The 20,512-nt window shown below is 37.7% G+C and overlaps 1 protein-coding gene and 1 long non-coding RNA gene across 4 annotated transcripts in view; one reads left to right on the top strand and one right to left on the bottom strand.

Annotated features, from left to right (window-relative positions):
- The window catches only part of DMXL1 (Dmx like 1), a 153,682-nt gene extending 136,874 nt beyond the window's left edge, over positions 1-16,808 (top strand). For all 3 annotated transcript variants that reach the window (XM_069087836.1, XM_069087834.1, XM_069087835.1), the window contains 6 exons: positions 1,325-1,452; positions 6,115-6,207; positions 8,065-8,156; positions 9,627-9,679; positions 13,819-14,036; positions 14,705-16,808. In XM_069087836.1, the coding sequence (XP_068943937.1) occupies positions 1,325-1,452; positions 6,115-6,207; positions 8,065-8,156; positions 9,627-9,679; positions 13,819-14,036; positions 14,705-14,929 (809 nt within the window). In that variant the 3' untranslated portion in view covers positions 14,930-16,808. The remainder of the gene's footprint in view (positions 1-1,324; positions 1,453-6,114; positions 6,208-8,064; positions 8,157-9,626; positions 9,680-13,818; positions 14,037-14,704) is intronic.
- Positions 13,803-20,275, bottom strand: LOC138161068 (uncharacterized). The gene is made up of 2 exons (XR_011168260.1): positions 19,484-20,275; positions 13,803-14,016 (listed from the first exon to the last, which is right to left on the bottom strand). It is a non-coding gene; the product is annotated as an uncharacterized lncRNA (long non-coding RNA).
- Between the last annotated feature and the right edge of the window lie 237 nt (positions 20,276-20,512).

Below are 20,512 nucleotides of genomic sequence, written 5' to 3'. Positions count from 1 at the left end.
CAGAATGATGGCACAATTTTCTTCACCATGTTAGTACATGTAAGGCAAAGGCAGCAGATGGTGGGAATAATTCAAAACCAAGACTTGGTAGGACACAACTGGTGTTATGGTAAAGTGAGACAGGCAACTCAAGGAGAATATGAAATTTAATTAGTTCACCAAGTAGTTAAGATGGGGCAAACAGAGCATCAATAATGTAAGGGTAATAACCTAAAAGAGAACTGAGGATTTGAAGTTACATTGTGACCAAAAGCAGGGTTGGATATTGGAAGGTGGAGAGCCAATAGATTGTGAGCAACCAAGGCAAGTTCTGACTTCATGAACATGAAAGTGGTATACTTGTGGATGATGGCAAGATCAAGGGTCTCTTTGTGTGTGACTGAAGAGGGGTGGAGTAGAGTTGGTCAAGGGAAATTAGTAAACTGACATGTGGAAGTTTGGGTTTGGAGGGAATATCAATATATTTATGCTGAAGTTGTAGTTAGTAATAGTTTAAAATATTTAGAATCATATATGTTACACAGGTTTAATAAGTATTCTGCTATTTACATATAAAGTCATATACCAAGATATTAGATCATTTAGGCTAAAATATGAAGTCTTGTGTAATTTGAGTCTTAGGAGTCAAATATGGAGATGAAAACATTATTGTTATTCCTTCCACAACATGGGGGATAGGGAGTGTAGTACCCCCACGATCTGGAAAATTTGTGTCCAATTTTTTGGCTCCATTACTACTAGAGAAGGAAGTTTGAAATTTCTTCTTCTTTTATGGGGTGTTTACAGTACTTTATTGTAAAATTTGGGTTGATATCATACAACACCACACATATTTTATGCATTTCTGAGTGTTCTAAACTTTTTTCTTTATTTTCTGCTGGTCTTCATGTGTCATCTGTGGCTTCCACAGAACTCCCCCCAAATTCCCATTTAATTTCTTATTTTGTCCCATGATATATTGAAACTGTGATAGGGAAAGTCAACTAATTCCTTTTCATTATTAGTGATGAGATTCTTATTGATGCAAAAGATTTCTTAATACTAGAAAGTTGTCTTAGAAAGTTATTTACACATAAAATTATTAAAAAATTAAGTAGCATTTTTAAAAGGGTACACTTAGTTATTCTATTATTATTGTGTAGTTTGTTATAAGCTCCATATATGTGTTTTATAGTATGACAAAAATTTTATTCAAATTCTAGATTTATACAAATTGTATATCATTCATTACAGTTTTTCCTGTATTAGATTTTTTTTCAAAACAAAATAATTTCAAAGAATTTTCAAAAAAAGATTTTAAATATTTTTCTTCTTTTTTATGAAGATCTGACAGGAGCCCAAGATGGAAGTGTAAGAATGTTTGAGTGGGGTCATTCCCAACAAATAACCTGTTTTCGTTCTGGCGGCAATTCAAGGGTGACAAGAATGAGATTTAACCATCAGGGAAACAAGGTAGTGTGCAAGAGTGTAACTATTGAAGATCTCTATGTTGTGTATGGACATTAACCTCCTCACGTGCCTCCTTAGAGTGTGTGTTGTGGGGCACACTTGTGCTATCCCAAGTGTGCTTTATTATAGATTTTCTTTTTTGTTATTTTAAAATGTTTTGTTTTAAACAGGCCTTCCTGCTGAGATTATTTTCAGTGTTCCAATTCATAAGTGAATATTTTACTTAAATTATACATTAGTGTTATTGAACTACTTCCCATCTCTTCACCGCAAAGAACAAAGGTTCTGTTAATCACTGGTTAGTGAAAACACCAAGCCCAGCTAATTTCTCCTGGTCGTCTCTTCCCCATATTTTTACCTTTTTAAGCATTGAGTAATGGAGAAGATAATGTGCTGAAAGGGGGGGGGGGGGCAGCACAAATCTAGAGCTAGAGTTAGCACAAGATCTATTATTTGAGAGCAACTACCCATGACTTCCAGGGACCATCACTAGCCCCTGTCCCCTTAGGACAATTGCACAATTTCAGATGGAGAGCAAAGTATATTCTTAATACAAAAATATTTAAGAATAATTATAATTTTGTGTGTTCTTTTAGACATTTAGGAGCAAGAGTCAAGGAAATTAATGAATTTTATTTTTATTGTAGGTTTTGGTATTTAAATCTAATACCTATTTTAGTTAACTTAGAATATGTTAGAAAGAGTCTTGGGCTAGCAGTGAAATGATTTTGACTTGGATATTTTGTTTGAAGCCCACTTTCAGAGTCAGCCTTATCATAGGTAGACTAGGTAACCAGCCAGACAATTCTTAACAAATTGAACACTTTTAGAGATTTGTGATTATAAAGTATGTTCCTTAGAGAGTTGCAGTTTCATGCATAATATTCTTTTGAAGGAATTGTAATTTGAACGTGGGATTTTGAATTCTATTTGGCATTTAATTCAGAATTTTAAAAGCATTTAAGTTCATATAAAAAGAGAGTCTTCATAGGTCTTAGGGTTGAGTTGTTCTAACTTAAAAACAACTCATGGACCACTTCATCTGGGGTCTAAGGTTACTGCTGTCATTGCCAAAAGAGGGGAAGAGTTCTAGTTGTTGGGAGAATCAGAATCATTGTGAGGCAGATAGTGCAGTTATTCTTATCCTCATGTTAAAGTTCAGTCCATCAACAAATACAGCAGTGCAATAACAAATACGAAAGCAAGCAAGAAAATCAGTCTTCTCTTTCCCTTACCTTTTCCCTACCTTTCTCCTTACCTTCTACCCTGGAGCTTATAGTTCAGGTAGGGGATCTAGTGCGTGCATGGGGGTGTGTGTGTCTGTGTGACTTAAGCGAAAAACAATTTTGAAGGGAATGCTCTAGCAGCTGGGTAAATCCTGAAACATTTTATATAAAATGTAGGAGTTCTTGAACCTTGAAGGAAACTAGAGACAGATGGTTCAGGCAGGAAATGGAGTGCCATGTATACAAACAGTAAGAAGGCAAATTTGGCAGTAACACACTGTGTATAAAGGGGAGTAATATCTACAGCTGGATAAATACATTGGGAACAAGTTGTGAAGGACTTTAAATGCCGAACAAAAGAGTTAATCAAACCTGTAGGTAATAAGGAGTTTATTGAGAAAGAAAGGGGATATGGTGAGAGCGACACTCTAGGAATATTAAATTAGCAGCTATGGGAAGAATGGTTTCAGTGGAGAGGAAAGACTTGAAGCACAAAAACCAATTTAGGAGTCCCTTGGAGTAGTCTTGGTTAAAGATATTCAGTTGTTTTCAGACATTTCTGGCTCTTATGACCCAATTTGGGGTTTTCTTGGCAAAGACACAGCTTATTTTACAGATGAGGAAACTCAGGCAGACAAGGTTTAGTGGCTTGTTCTGTTTCACACAGTTATTAAGTGTTGAACTTGGGAAGATTTGAACCTGGCGCTATCTCGGCCCACCTAGCTGCTCATTAACAGTGATCAGGCCTTAAAACTAAGGCAGTTGGCTCTCTGAGTAAAGAGATGGGAACACATGTGAGAGCTGTTATAAAGACAGAAATAATAATATTTGGCAACTGAGTGGATATGTGGAGTGAGTGAGAATTAGCATTCTAGGCTGATACCTAGGTTGTGAGATCATGGGTGACTGGAAAGGTGCTGTCCTTAATAGAAACAGAAAGGTTTAGTGTATATTTAGGTGAAAGATACTAAGTTATGCTATAATAATGTCAACTGGGTCTTCTTTTAGCAAGGCAGTTATTTTATTCTTTGCCAACCAATTCTACATCCCATTCTAAGAAAATATAGGTCTTAGGGGTGGCCAGGTGGCTCAGTGAGTAAGAGCACCAGCTCCAGTGTCGGGATGACCTGGATCAAATCTGGGCTCAGATACTCAGCACCAAACCCAGAAATAACTGGCCATGTAACCTTGAGCAAGTTACTTAACCCCGATTGCTTTAAAAAAAAAAAAAAAGAAAATATAGGTCTTGTTGTGAGCTCCCTTCCCTTTTGTGCAGCTCAAACCCTTGATATGATTTCCCATTCTCTCTTCTTTTATTCAGCCTCTGATGATGAGGTGGCCTCTACTTCAACAACGCACCCCTTATATGTGTTCTTGATTCCATCCCCTTCCATCTTCTAAATTGTGCCCCACAGCCTTTCCCCCTCTCTCTAATACTTGGGATCTCCATATCTATTTACTCCTTTCCTACTACTTACAGAATACACGATCTCACCAAAATCTCACTATTCCCTCTAGTTTTATCTTATATCTCTGTGTATCTATTTCTTTCTCACCTCTTCTACTACCTTTTACATCAGAATTTCCTGATTCCCCATCTACTATAGAACTCACCTTTCACCCAGCACCCAAAAGTCATCCTATATCCATTTTTTGGGGGGGAGGGCAGTTGGAGTTACGTGACTTGCCCAAAGTCACCCGGCTAGTTTTTGTGTTATGTCTGAGGTGGGATTTGAACTCAGGTCCTCCTGACTCCAGGGCTGGTGCTGTACTCACTGTGCCACCTAGCTGCCCCCTATCCTATATCCACTTTTATCTACCTGTCTATCTATGTGTTGTCTCTACCAATAGCATGTAAGCTTTTTGAGAACAAGACTCTTTTACTTCTGCCTTGTATTCCCTACATCATGCAAAATGCCCAGCACATAAATACTTAAATGCTTGTTTGTCTCCCTGCCACAAGCCTCTCCCCACTCTAGTTCTTTCATTACTGCTGTCAATGTGATCTCACCATTTCATCATGCTTCTCAAAAAACTCCAGTGGCTCCCTGTCACATCCAGGATCAAATATAAAATCTGCTGTTTGGCATTCAAAGCCATTCATAATATGATTCAGAAAATAAGATGTGCTGTTTTGAAACATTTGTTAGTTTTAAGTAGAGATGGTTAGGTTATGTCTCCACTCTAAGCTCCTTGAGAGTAAAAACTGGTCTTTTCCTTTCTTTGTATCCCCAGGGCTTAACACTGTGCCTGAAACTTTTAATAAATGTTTATTACTAAACTTGATGCTATCTTAGTCATAGAAACTCCAAAGACATTTTAGACTTTTTTTGGTGGGTAGGAAGTAGTATGGCTATGACCTAAAAGAGAAAACTTTTTTTTTTGTTTTGTGGAGGGCATTTGGGGTTAAGGGACTTGCCCAAGGTCACACGGCTAGTTTTTTGTTAAGTGTCTGAGGCCGGATTTGAACTGGGGTCCTCCTGACTCCAGGGCCGATACTCTATTTATTCACTGCACCACCTAGCCGCCCCAAGATGAAAGTTTTGATAATGTTATTGATAATTTGCAAAACTGTTTCCTTATGTAATAATACCCCATTAGTGTGTCACCTACTTCTTTTCATCTCATCTAAGATCACCTTAACTGTCAGATTAGAGCACCTCTACCAATATACAAACTATTCTGATCCTCTGTGTTGATTGTTGCCTTTCTACTAATCTAGGGAATTATCAGTTAATATGTTAAAATAGGGTTTACGTAGTTCTGCATTAGTTTGGAGACAATACTTCAGGAATTTTGCTTTAGTAAGGTATTATATATTATATATTAGAATGCTTGGTTTTCCTAAGGCAACATCTACCTGTTGGCTTGAAGTTGCACCAGAATTTCAGTGAACCTATAGACCAGTGATTTGAAACCCAAAGAGAAAGCAATCCCTGCACTTTGCATAGTGACTAAGAAAGTCACAAATTCACATTATCTATGTCATAATGTATTTTTCTTTAATTTTTAAAAATACGTTTCCCAACTACATTTTCATCTGGTTCCAGCCTCACTAGTGAATTTGGGGCACATTTAAGCCTTGGGCAGTAAGTTTGACACCTCTGATAAAGAATAGATGGTAAGGTTCTCCAGAGTTTACCCTAAATATGGCTCATGAAGGTTCCTCCATAGTCTGGTAACAGCATTGAGGGCTCTTCACACTACCCAGCTAACTTTATTTAGGCCCATACTTAGGCAGGCTTTGGTTTTGTTAGGAATACAGGTTCTGCTCAGATTCTGCCTTAAATCATTATTCCAATTTCTGTTTATCATATCTTCAAATGTAATAGGATATAGATATTTTAATGGTAATTTTTTAGAAATGCCACTGTTCATATTAAAAGTATATATGTCAATGTGTGTACTTAAATCCTTCCTTTAATATCTTCTTTCCAAGTTTGGAATCGTTGATGCTGATGGATATATAAGTTTGTATCAGACCAACTGGAAGTGTTGCCCAGTTACTGGAAATACTCCTAAGCCATATTTGGTAAGCTAAGAATTTTTACTTAAAAAAAAAACAAAATAACTAACTTTATTAAAGTTAGAAATGTCTCGTTGGGTTTTGATGCCTGATCTTGCTTCATTGTTTTCTCTAAGTGTAATGTAATGCCAAGCAAAGGCAACTTCCCAAGGTTCAGCATACCAGCATTGGTGCTCTCCATTTTATTCAGTGACCAACCAAGAACAGAGAAGGTCAAAACATGACATCATTCCAAATACAGCATTTACTAAGTGTGATTAAATAATCTCCAGGGACTACCCCACCCCAGGACCTTCCAATCATTCAATCAATTACAAAGTCTCTGTTCTAAATACTACTCCACCCCTAGGCTGTACCTTCATTTGGTCCATCACAAAACCCCTCTTCTCAAATGGAGATTAGTTTCCAAACATAAGTAAAGTACATTCATTTGTTCAACCTTAGAACACAAAAAGGTCAAAAGTTCCCCACCCCTGGATCACAATTGAATCTACCCCAGAGTTACAATCAAGTTTAAGCACAGCACTTAGTACCCAAATGGAGGTCTTTTCTTCATCTTGACACAAGGCAAGTTCTCAGCAATCTTAGTTCCTGGGGAGACAAGGCTTAGCAAGGCCACAAGATACATTGCCAGTCTCTTCATTAATTCATCCTCTGTCTGCAGAACAGTCCTAGAACCCCTGAAAACATTAGCAAAACCCTCTCCCAGGATTTCTGTAAACATACAACAAGAAAATCCTTCTTCAGGGCTTCTGAACCAACAGAAAGGTTCCCAGACCCCTGCAACAACAGCACTGTCCTTCACCAGTGGACAGTATTCACTCTCTGTCTGCAGGACAGTCTCAGGAGCTCTTAGCCAACAGCCAGGTTCCAGGACTTCTTCAATAACAGGACTTTCTTTCACCAGTGGACAAATCTGGCAAAACAACATCAAAACAGACAGACAAAGGACCAGCAAAACAGCCATGTCTTCTCAGTCCTTGGCAGCTCCGGGGACAGGTCTCAAAAGTCCAGGGCAATTCAAAGTGGCCCCCAGTAATCCTCTCAGTCTCTCTCTGCCTCCACGAGGTGCTGCTTCCAAAAAGTTCTTCTGCCTCTCTCTTGTCTCTCCAAATCTACGTCACCAGCTCCTCCCAGTTCAGGACTTTCTTTTCACATCAACAAGTCCATCCCACAGGTGGGATTAACAAGCTCTGGGTTTTAACACAATCAATTTGAAAACCAAGCCAATACAGGGGGATCTTTATATTCCATTACTATCACACTAAGCCATTTCCCTGCTAGGGAGAGTTTGTTTTGTGTTCTCACATGACTCTGGTGACCTTAAGCCATTATTTATAGAGTGACGATGATGGTTAGCTGACTTGCTCAGGGTCACAGAGTTAATAGGAGTTCCTCCTTACTCCTTTCTAACTTTTTCCAAGGCTACTTTCCTATTCACTATCCACATTTGATTTCTTTATTATGTACAAGTGTGGAGCAATGGTCTAAATTATTTAGTTTTGGTCTTGAGTATTTTACAAATTTTTATGGGCTTTTGTACTTCATAAGCTATTGTTTTTCTTAATAAAACAACTTTTTATTACCTCTGAGGTAGATAAAGGTAACCCAAATAACTGAAACATACATATAATTTGAAATCTGTTTTGAAGTTTCTTATCCAATAATTCTTTTATTAGTGATACTGAGAGTATTTGAATGGTTTATTCTTTTGTTTAGCACAATTTGATAGGGTATTGAAGGGGAAACATAGGGTTTCTGACAAGCTATTCATGAAATAACTAGCCACTGAATGTTACATATGACTGGGTCAATTCTTTTTATACTTATGTAAAAATTATTCCTATTTTTTGACCATTTCAGACGTGGCAATGTCACAACAAAACAGCCAATGATTTCGTTTTCATCAGCTCCTCTTCTTTGATAGCCACAGCAGGTCTCTCAACTGATAACAGGTGAGATTTTTCTCCTAAATTCTGTATGTGGGTATAACCAGTCTTTTGGAAAAATTATTATTGTTGTTGCTTCATTATTATCTTTTGTCTTACATGTTTTATAAATCCTCGAGTTATCTTAAAAGGTCCATTCCTTGTACTTAAAATTGGCAGTAGTTTACCATACACAAAACTACAAAAATTTTAGTATTATGAGGAACAGTCCATTCTAACTCTATTTCTAATGTTCTGTCTCTGAAATTCAAGTCTAGGCTTAGAGTCATAGTATATAATCTATTACTGAATTCTTGCCAATGGAATAAAATTACCACAAAAATTATTTTCCCTGTTTACCTTATGGGTTGGGAAACAGATCATCTGGAGCATGTAGTGAAGAGAGATGGTTTGTATTGTACGTCATAGATCAAATGGCATGATTTATGTAAAGGGCTTTGCAAATTATAATATGAAATACATAGCAGCTAGTGCTAATAGTATAATAAGCATTTAAGAGGGCTGAACTTTGGGGTAATCTTAACCTGCGACAGCCTTGACTCAAACAACTTCTCTGATTCCCATACAGTTCTCAAAATAAGCAAGGTGGAAACTGTATAGTATTTTATTCTGTGTCCCAAAAAGGCCATTCAGGGAATCCCCAAATCCCCTGCAACCTGCTATGGGTCACTGAATGGAGGTTGTTGACTGGAATTCTCATACAAGCCTATATATCCTTCCATGCATGGATCACAGCCATTTTAGGGCTGGAAAATAAATTTGATGATGCTACTTCCCCTTCTGGCTTTTTTTTTTCATGCTTTAATGTACTTTATTATTTATTGGCATGCTGTTCTTTTAAAATTTTGAGTTCCAAATTCTTTCCTGCTCTCTCCCACACACTCTGCATATGGTCAGTAGGATGCCAGTCAGCACCAGCTGCACTCAGTGCCAGTACAGGGTGCCCTGTAATCTCTTACCATCTCTGGGCTGAGAGCTTCAGAAGCTGCGGCTGCTCCTCTCGCCTCATGCGCAGACAGGCCTCCCCCCCTCATGTCATGGACTTCTCCTGCCAGCAGATTAAGAGTTCTCATCCTGACCTCTTGTTGGCTCTGCCGCTCTGAAGTTTGAGTTGAGGTATCATTTTAAAGTTTTTGGAGAGGAATGTCGGGAGAACTCAGCTAGGTGGTTGCCCCTGATCCGTCATTTTGGCTCATAGGTATTACTATTTTCCTCTCTATAAATTATCGTTATCATTGAAAGTATCCACAAATGGATTATCTCACATCCCTTTAGAATTAGGAGTATTTTAAATTGTGCATAAAATTACATGAAAATTCAATCACATATAAATATCTTAGGGATCTTTATATGAGATTTGATAAATTTTAAACTACACTATGAAAGAAGATCATAATATGAAATATATTTGCTTTTACATTGATAATCTCTTAAAATGCTCATATAAAAATTAGTGATGAAATTATTTTTTTCCAGAAACATTTGTTTGTGGGATACTCTTGTGGCACCTGCAAATAGCTTGGTACATCGTAAGTAAATGGTTTTTGGAAATAACGAAATTAATAAGGTTTAAATGGCTTTGTTTTTTAAGCCCTGGTGTAAATCATTATGTCATTATTACATTTGGATAGTGACATTGCTTTACAACTGTACAAGGTTTTGGTTCAGGAAGTAGTGAGAATTTCTCTGGTTACCCACTCCTGAACCCTGCTCAGATCTTCCCTATCGGAGGACTAGGTAGCAAAGTCCTAATCAGAATATGACGCCTCAAACCTTCTCAGCAACAAGGAGAGAGGCATGCAGCAGATAGAGAATTCAGTTTAGATTCAGAAAGACACTGTTTGTATCTGGTCTCAGATACTTACTAGCTATATGGCCCTGGGCAAGTCATTTAACCTTTCTCACTTACAGTTTTCTTACCTGTAAAGTAGAAATAATAATAACACAGGTTGTTGTGAAGATCAAATGAGATATTTCTAAAGCTCTTTGCAAACCTTAATCTATAACTGCTAGCTATTGTCATTATTATTATTATTATTATTGTTAAGTGTTTGACTTTCAGAGCTTCTTTATAGAAATGTAGGCTGTAAATAGCAAGAGTGTTGAGAGCTGAAGAGTGCAAATAGAGTAGATACTGACTACTGTTAGATAAGAAGGTATCAACAAAGCAGAGTAGATTTGTGCTTTGTGATTCAAATGTTCTCTTATTTGAGGTTACCTTTCTCTTTGGGAACCCTAAGAACAAGCTACCTATCTTTGTTCCCCTGGTCCTGGTCTCAGTCTGGCTTCTGTTTAATAGACCAAACAGAAGAGATCATATCATTAGGAAGATGGCTGAAGATATTTCCACACTAACACTTCTATCTCAAGGTAGCTCTGCAATTTTCTAATAAAGTGCTTTAGGATCCTCAAATAAGTCTGCATTTCTAAAATGTCCTTTTACCATAGAAATAAAACTGATAACAGGATAGATAATGCGTTGTTTTTTTTTTTTTAACAATTATGCATTACATTTTGGGGTAATTAAACAAAAGTACAATTCTGAAAGTTTTATTCCTTGAAACCTGTATATTCAGCATGCTTAAGAATAGTTGAACTACCTGTAATTCAGCTCATTTCTGGCAATACTTAATTCATATCTACTTGCTATGGGGTCCCTTCTAGCTCTAGATGTATGGCTTTTTAACAGCATCCTCAAAACAAGCTGTCTTTGTCAGCTGATGACAACTTATAGGCCTGCTATCTTCTGAAAACATATCTGGGACATGACAGCCTTCTAGAAATTATGTTGATTCACGCAGTTAAAAAGATACCACTAGAAAGAATCTAAAAGTGTTGAACTACTATCAAATCTTGAGCAAAAAACTGAAAAGGTTTGTGAAAACACAGGTTGTGTTTTCAACTCTATTATAGATTAAAGGAAGGGTTTCAGAAGATTTGGGAACTGAACACTGATTAACAAAGTTGTGTTTTGAAAAATGAGTTTGGATTCTAGACCACAGCTTAAAATATAGAAATTAAGGACTGTTGCCCAGGGATGTAATGTGACCTAACAAAGTCTAATAAAACTATATTTGTTTGTAACCTTGGAAATTTACTCAAACCTTTAATTGAAAAGGAGGCAGTTTCATAAGCTATAAAGAAGCTGCCTGGGGTTGTAGGCACATCTCCAAAGCCTCTCTTAGTTCAGGTTTGATGTTAGAACAAAACGAAGGGACCCATAGGGCAATGAACATTTAACAAAGGAGGAGGCTTACTTTGCCCCAACCCAGCAAAGATATACTATAAGGATACACAGCAAGTCTGCAGAGGTGCTCAGCTTCTGTGGATGTAGTCCCTCCCCTCATCTCCATTTGGAAACAGGTCTTGTCATTTAGTTATCAGTCTATAGCAACTCCTGTATTCTGGGGCACCTACCACATGTGGCAGCAACCGAGCTCACCCGAGTTGGGCTTTTTATGGGCCCTGGACCTGAAGCTCCTGAGGGGAGGAAGCTTTGAAGCTTCACCAGGGACATCACTGCGGAAGCTGGGGCCAAGGAAGCTGTGTGGAGAGAAAGCTACATCAGATTCAGGGGAGCTGGGGCAGGAAACAGCTGCCTGCTAGATAGTGAAGAGCATAGAGCTCCAAATTATCCAAGATTTAAAATGTTAATGGATTAATACAGTGGGCTCTTCATCCAGCTATGTATCATGTAGGTTTCATGCATTTTTCTTCTGTTTCTTTTGTCTTAATTTTGGAAAGATCATTTTCTATGACATTGGCAAATATTTTAGGTATATAACTTATTTAACACTTCAGTTAATGTCAATATTTAGAAGATCATTGAAGGTTATCTTCGTAGTCAAATGTCAAATCACACATTGATACTTGTGTTATTATGGGATACACCTTATTTGTGGAAAGCTTTTACATCTGCAGTTTGCCCTACCAAATCTATTGCCTTTTAAAAAATTTACTTCTTTTTTTTAAAGTTATTGGCTTATTGATATTTTTTATTTTTATATCACATGTATTTCTGAATCTGTCCTTCTTCCCTTCCTTATTCAGCAAGCTATCCCCTGCATCAAAAATTTAAAAAGAAGGGAAAAAACAGTTTATCAAAACTGACACAATGATCATGTTTGACAGTATGAGCCATATTCCATACTCATGCTCCCCAACCTATGATCATTATAATTACAAATGTTCAGTTTTTGTTCTACTTTCTGTGTCAAATACTTTCTTAAGATCGATAAACACAGCAGTCGTATGTTCTCTATACCTCTGTCAAGTTGTAGGACTTTAAAGATATCTTTAATTGCATAGAATCGTCTTTGAAATCCTGCCTAATTTGGTCTTCCTCAATAATACCTTAATTGTATACAAAGACATGCTTTATGAAGATAAGAAAGCAAATTTCTAGCTATGGATGAATTGTTCCTTTCTTATAGTTCATTTTTGGGGGGCAAGCCCCAAATACCATTAACATTTTCCATTCTTTTGGAAAGCCTCCCATGCTTCCATGGAGAGGGAGGGGAATCATGAATAGTTATTTCATTGTGTGCCCAAAGACAACAGGAACATCAATTAATGGGACAGTTAGTCATCTCCAGTTGTAGGACTCACAACTATGTAAGCAGTTTACTTGTCCTCTTCCATTTCAGAGGATAAAGATACATAGAAATTTCATAATGAGCTCGATGAGATTCTCTACAGAAAGCTAACATATGCTTGAATACTCAATGACTTAAGTGTAAAAGTAAAAATAAATTGGAAATCAATTTGAGATCAAGAAGTTAAATAGACCAAAGGAATTCAGACTACTCAAAAGCCTCATGCCTTTTTCATTATAAATAATAAATTATTTTTAAAAGCTAATAAGAATTCGCAAGAGGTGGTAACAACAGATAAAATAGCAATATTAAAATGAAATTTATTCTATCTCAGCAGCTAGGAAACAGCTTCTTACAGACATCCCACTCATTCGAGAACCAGCTAATTTTGCAGACAGATCAGTTGGTTAGGGTTAAGGACAAAGGGATTACAAAACTAGAAGAAGTTACAGGTGGAAATAAAATGCTAAATCTAATTATATTAGCACCAACCCTAACCTGTTCAATAGGAAAGAGACAAAAATAAAAATTTTGACTTTGTTATAATTTATTAGGGAAGTTAACAAATGTAAGATAGCTGCTACCGTGAGGTAGCAGAAAAACCAATGACTGACTCAGCCAGCAAACACTCCCCAGTTCCAATGCATACGTACAAATACAAAGATGTTGCGTCCATAGGCAAAAACTATGTATTATCCAAACATTTGTAGAACACTACAGAAGAGCAGCCTTGATTTCCAGGAGCTGAATCCTGGGCTAGGGTAGAAGTGATGGCTGGTTTGGGTATTTCTTTAAAGGAGGTGTGTCCTTCCACTGGATCCTCTGGGCCTGCTACTTTTTTCAGGCTCAGTTTAGATTCCACTTGTGCCCTGTAATAGTCAAGGTTAGGAAGGGGTATTGAATGGCATTTGTGAAGGGCTTTAGGAGCACAGTAAATAGATTTTAAAAAACAACCTTCAGGACTCAGCAGTTTTAATGAACTCAAGAAACATTTGTATTAATGAAATACGTTACAGACTGGATTTTTTTATAAGAGAAAATCTTAGCATCTTTATGATTTCCTTTAATTTCAGCTTTTACCTGCCATGATAGTGGTGCTACAGTGCTTGCATATGCTCCAAAACATCAGGTGTTAATATCAGGTGGTAGAAAAGGTTTTACGTCGGTATTTGATCTTCGCCAGCGACAGCAGAGACAATTTTTCCAAAGCCATGATTCTCCAGTAAAAGCAATTGCTGTGGATCCAACTGAAGAATACTTTGTCACGGGATCTGCAGAAGGCAATATAAAGGTTTGTAAAATGTAATGCCTTGAAATCATTCATCATTCTCACATTAAACAGCTGCTTATCCTGACTTTGTGTAAACCAGACTAGCATATTTTATCATGTACTTCAAAACCTAATAAATGTTCTGAATTGATATTAATAGAGTAGTTCTGTTTACAGATAGCCTCACAGATGCCCCTGTTTGGGGGGTGAGTGCCGTCAGATGGCAAGTAGTTCCCTTCTGTTTGCTTTGGGCCTACTGCTAATTATCTTGATTTTTACAGAGGGCCTGAATCACCCCAGTACAACTGAGATAGCTTTGTCTAGTGAGAGGAGACAGAAGGTGTGGACATTGTCTAGGACCTGCCCGGCCACTAATTTGGATTGCTGCCTTGGACTGGTCATTTAGTATAGCCAGGCTTTTGTTTGCTCATTTGTGAACTGCCATCAGTAATATCAAACCCTCTCTTACAGGGGTTTTGCAAAGAACAATAATAACCAGTAGGTTTGAAAGAAGCTTTTGTTCAATAAAGGTAGCAAGGTCTTCACTTGGTCACGTAGTCTTTCGTTTGCTTGACGTTTCTTCTTATGTAAATTTACTTGTTCCTAGTAGGGCCAGTTTCAGATAAATTTTAAACATGTTTCCCTAGACGAATTACTGTTCATTCCAACTGTGTTCTAATGCTTTTCAGATTTGGAGCCTGTCTACCTTTAATCTCCTCCACACTTTTATCAACGAACATGCTCGGCAATCCATTTTCAGAAACATTGGAACTGGAGTAATGCAAATTGAGACAGGACCAGCCAATCACATTTTCTCTTGTGGAGCTGATGGAACAGTGAAGATGAGAATCTTACCTGATCGATTTAGTCCATTAAGTGAAATGTTGAAAAATGATGTGAAGTTCATGCTCTAGCATTTGTTCAATAATGTAAATTCTTATGAACGTATTTCATAAAAGTGGCCAACAGATATAATGTACAGTGATTGCTTTGTAATTGTTGCCACAAAATAAGCTTCTGCTGTCATGTGTTTATATTTATTTCATGGACCTTTACCCTTGATGCACTGATGCCTTAAAAATTAACAAGGTCATTCAGAATTTGATTATATTGAGTATAAGCAATTGTAATAATATATATGCATATATATTTATGACATATATGGTGTGGCGTTAAAAATGTTTTTTGTTTTGGGAGGGGGGGGAGAAGCAACAAACCTTCTATAGGCATCTGTGCAGGGAATCCCTTATTTTTCATTGAAAATCAGCCTTTTTATCTGAAGGCTGAAACACTTAATAAATATCACCACCAATCACTTATTTCCTCTTCCAGTTTCTAAATCCCCATTTTCCCTCTTCCTGATTGGTAGTAGAGTAGGGTTTGGCTAAGAATCAAGCAAATGAACACCTCTGATAAAGATGTTAGTAACACCTTAGTGATGTGACAACTGGGTGCCCCACTGCATCCAGTTTATCTTCTCTAGTACCCCAGTTTTATTACATGCACAACTCATTTGAGTTTAATCTGTGTATTCAATAGAGATCAAAAATCTTTTAATACCTTTTCTGCTATGATTAAAAACTACTGCTACCAGAATGGCAATTTTTTTTTTTAGTGACAATACAATTGCCTAATTTTTTAAACTTTTGACCCTTCCACCAGAGATATACAAATATTGCAAATAAATACCCCAGAACATTGGAAATTATTATTTAAAAGATTATATTGACAAACAGTAGTTTTAGAAGTTAATAAGAATACAATATTGATGTTTATGGATTTGACAAAAGAAATTTATTTTAGGAGACTATCAAAAGAACGTAATTTTATTTGCATTTTTCTTTGTGGCCTTTATGTTGTTTAGCCCAAAGATGCTGAAATCTTTGCAGCAAATTTTTACTTTGCCTTCAGATTCATGTTTAAATATAGTAGAGCTTGATTGTCTAACATTTTACATTCAAAATACACTATTCTACCTTCAGAAAAAAAATCATCTTTGGGGATTTTTCTTCTTGCCAAAATAAACAATTTCACAATTTAAATGTTCTGAACAAAATATAAAAAAAAAAAAACACAAAGCCTTTAACTTTTTAAATGTGCTAACATTGTTTCTGTAACTGTTTTGTTCTATATCTTGAATTATAGAAAGCTTGATAAATACTTGAATTTTACCAATGAGACTGGAGGCCTATGGATTGCATATACGAAAATTCTATAGTGGTTTTGCTAAAAGTTATTTTGTGAAACAGAAACTATGAAGCCAGATATCATCTTGAAGATTTGTGGCAAAGAACTGAAGGGCTGGTAAAATGAATTTTGTAATATTCTCAGGATACTTTTATCTTAAAAGTATATTGTTAACGATTTTGTAAATTGTATTACATAATTTCAAATGTGTTGAGCAAGTTGCAGTGCAAACACTATAGTTAGTTGAAGGTTCTATGCACATAATCTGAACTTATAAATTGTGCAATAACAAAATTTGGGCATATTTTGCCATGGAGAAATCTGTGATAATATTGCAGAGAACCAATATGGTTGTTTGATGTAGTAAAACTTAATTCTTCATCAATATTTTATTTGTGCAAGCATCAAGACTTTAAAAAGCTTTAAAACATTTTATTTTAATTTACTGAGGAAATTTACTATTGTGCTTATAAGAAAAAAAAAAGCAACGTGTTGGGAAAAATTCCATGTTTCAATTAAGCATTATATTAACCCCTAAAATGATGTAAAGTACTTCTGTATTTTACCCCAGAGACATAGTATTTTAAATAAACAATCATGCAGAGACTTTTCTGTTTAGCACACCATTGTTTTAAAACTGTTTATATAATGTTAATTGAGTTAATTCTCCCCTTGATCTATATTTCCAAGAGCTTCAGAATTTGTATTTGGCATATTTGATGACTATTTACTCTAAAATGGTAAAGATTTGCTCTATGCCTGATTCTTCAGAACTTTACAGATGAGAATTATTCACACAGAATACTAATGATACTTTGTATAAATAACATTTGGCAGATAGCCAACTCAGTTGTCTATAAGTACTTTTGGAAACCCAATATTCCACATTTTCAAAATAATTTACTTTTAGGATGTACTTTTGAACCCAAAGTCTGTATTTAAGGATCTGGGAATTTAGATAAAGTAATACAGTCACAGTGTTAAAATCTGATTAAGATGAAACCTAGAAAGTTGACCAGTTCACCTTTCTTGGCATGCAGCCTCACCTCTTTTGGCCTTAGTTTCCATCATGTATAAAATGAGAGGGTTGCATTTAGTGGAATGAATGATAGCTATTTTCAAGTACTTGAATACTGTACCCAAGGGCAGAATTAGGAGTAATGAATGTATAAAAGTTGTAGAGGTGGTTTCAGGTTTGATCTAAGAAAACCTTTTTGCTACTTAGAGTTAACAGTGGAATGGAAAGCCTTAGGAAGACTTTGTTGGAAGTCTTCATCAGGATTATTGTAAAGGGAATTCTTTTTTAGTTATAGTTTGGACTAGATGTCCACTATGGTGTCTGTGAAATCTGAAATTCTGTACTAGCTAGATGACCTCTGACATCCCTTCTAGCTCAAAAATTATGATCCTGTGAAGTGGGGGAAACATAACTGACTCTTTTTGAAAGGTTCTTGTATATTAGGGACAATAACAGTGGAAATTGGAAAAAAAAGATTCTGTTTGTTATATGGAAAATCTCCCTAAAAACCCGAGCTGTCCAAAAGTGGAATTGGTTGCTTCAGAAGATTTTGAAATGAAGGTTGAATTAATATATTGTAGATGTTATGCCCAACCATACTTGAGTATATATTGGAATAGATGGCTTCTGAAGGATGTATGGAGTTATAACTTAGTACCCATATGACTAAGATCACACATTCATATAAATTAGCTGTACTCTGAGGTTCCATGACATGGTAATAGTTACATACATAATTATTTGCGGTGTTGGTACTAGAATTTGAGAATTTTCTACAAATCAGAAGGGTGAACAAGCCCTAAATACCTCTATTCTGTTTAAAACTTTAGATTAAGAGTAAAGTCTTTTGATGAAACAGAGTGCCCAACTTTAGAAGATGCTGTATTTAGAGGACACTGACTACATTTACCATTTAACAGCTTAGCAAAAATAGGTGGTTAAAATAGAAAACTACCAGATAACTGACTGGGGTAAATTTCCCCATGCATACTCGACCTGCAGGGCAGTGAGGGTCTTTTTCTCTCATTCCGTTACCTGATCCACTGAGAGAATACCATTCAAGTTGGGTACAAACTTTCCTCTGGTAACCACCTTCAGAGTTTACGTTCTCTAAATAAGACAGGCATGTTTTTCATGTAGTTTGATAACCCCTACTAATATGTATTTTAAACTACTGTAAAAAGGATGTGATAACGATTATCAATTTCAGCTCCTTAATCAGCCAATCAAAATGTAAGTGCCTACCTGTTCTAGGCACTGCTAAGTGCTAGGGAATCAAAAAGAGGCAAAAGACAGTGTCTGCCCTCAAGGAGTTTACAACACGCAAGCATTATATACAAAGCAAACTTTATTGCTACCCAGCTAAGAACGCTTATAAACAGTAAGAAAGAATTGCTTTTGGACCCAAATAATCCTGGCATTTAGATCAATACATTGCTGAGACTCTTGGCTTGCTATATAGCTGTATAATTGAATGCTTTTTTTTTTTTTTTTTTTTGCTTTTTGGAGGGCAATTGGGGTTAAGTAACTTGCCCAAGGTTACATGGCTAGTTTTTGTGTGGGTGTTACGTATCTGAGGCCGAAACCGAACTCGGGTCCTCCTGACCACTGAGCCAGCGCTTTACTCATTGCGCCACCTAGCCGCCGCAATTGAATGCTTTTTGTTTGAATGGCTACACTTTCAGCCCAAATTGCAAATGAAACCGGAGCAGAGCTGCTAGTTTGGGCCATGCTTGTCAGTGCTTCATAAATATTGTGAGAAGTACCAATCTGAGACAGATCAAGCTACTCCTGCACCTGGTCACAAACACGATTCGCTTTTTTTTAATTACAAAAAAACATCAAATAAGTATCTCTTTGCACTGCTAAGATTATAGAAAGATGCATCAAATGCTAAAATGTCTAATATGCCAGAAGACAAACTATGACCCTTAGGGAAAAGGGGGGGGGGGAGAAGAGAGGGAGAAATTTGGTCAAAGTTAGGGGAGTTTGAGGAGGGGCCAGATCTGTATTCTGACTGTAAACTAAGGTAAAGAAAGAGGACCTGAGCTAGGGTTCCTGGTCCGGGGAGGGGGGGAGGGGGGAGAGGAGGCGGGCGGTTAGTGCAGAGCCTATTTATTCAGAGCTGACTGTAAAGAACTGAATCCCATCCTTTCCTAGGGCAGTGACTGATCCTAGTCATTATACTGGTCAGAGAGCAGAAACCTGCTCCGTTCTAGCAGTGCCTCCGCCTGGAAAGGAGCAGGCGATGGAGATTTCTTACCTCAGATTGGACTGTCGGTGCAAAGTCCACAACATCTGGCCGAAGGTAGGCAGGATGGCAAAGTCCCTCAGCAAAGACATACATGCTGAATTCTCTGATTGGTGCACCTGCGTCCTGCCACCCAATGGAAACTGGAAACGTGATGGCGTCATCGGTAGTGCCTTTGAACCAGAGGTGCCAGTTACAAGAGGGAAAATCAAACAGCCAACCTTTGGGGAGGGGGGTTGGAGTCGATGCCCCGTGTTGATCCCTTTAACTTAAGACAGTGCTATCTTCTCGGATCGCTGATGACAGGACCAGCCAGAATGGGAATGAGGGCTGGAAAGACCCTTTTATCGTCCTGGTTCCTAGCAAATGACTCCCAAATCCGTTGTCTCTTTGTCCCCTGTGACTGCCTACCTCAGCCCGTTAGACACATGCCCAGTGCTTGGCCTCCGCCACATTAGAGAGACACAAAACAGAAAATCTCCCTGCGGGGCATACTAGGGTACCTACCAGTCACTGTACCTAAAGCGAGAATTTATTAAGCACCTACTTTGTGCCAGCCAAGGCTCTGCGAATACCAACAATCCTGCCAAGAGCTTTCATTCCAAGTCTAAAGACTGATTTTTTTTTTCTTTCCGCAATGAATTCCCTGAATTAGGCGGGGGACAGATCACAATCTTCAGAGGAGAAAGGGCACTTTCCTTTCTGGAGGCAGGGACAGAGTTTGCAGGACGTGGACTGAGGCTAGTTCTAATCTCAACTAACGTGCAGGGCTTTCCCCAGATCCTCAAATTCAAGCACCCTGAGAACAGCGCCACAACTCCGGAGGGCGCCCTGGAGTTCTGTTCGCCCCCCTGCCCTCCCGCGCAAGTTCGTGGCCTGCGCTCTCCTGCGGTGGGCTTCCTCCCGCACAGTCCACGTGCCGTCCCCCCCGCCCCCCGCTCCTCGGTCCCCCTCCCCTCCCGGTTTCTCACCCCCACCCCTTCCATGCCCTGCCAAGTGTAGCTCCGCCCAGGCCCAGACCGCAGCTTGCCAAGTCTAGGG

Source organism: Petaurus breviceps, unplaced genomic scaffold, assembly GCF_028583685.1.
Source record: "Petaurus breviceps papuanus isolate PSGF00001 unplaced genomic scaffold, PetGlider_PUasm1.0 183, whole genome shotgun sequence".
In the NCBI taxonomy this organism is placed as follows: domain Eukaryota; kingdom Metazoa; phylum Chordata; class Mammalia; order Diprotodontia; family Petauridae; genus Petaurus; species Petaurus breviceps.
This window is presented reverse-complemented; position numbering and strand designations above follow the sequence as displayed.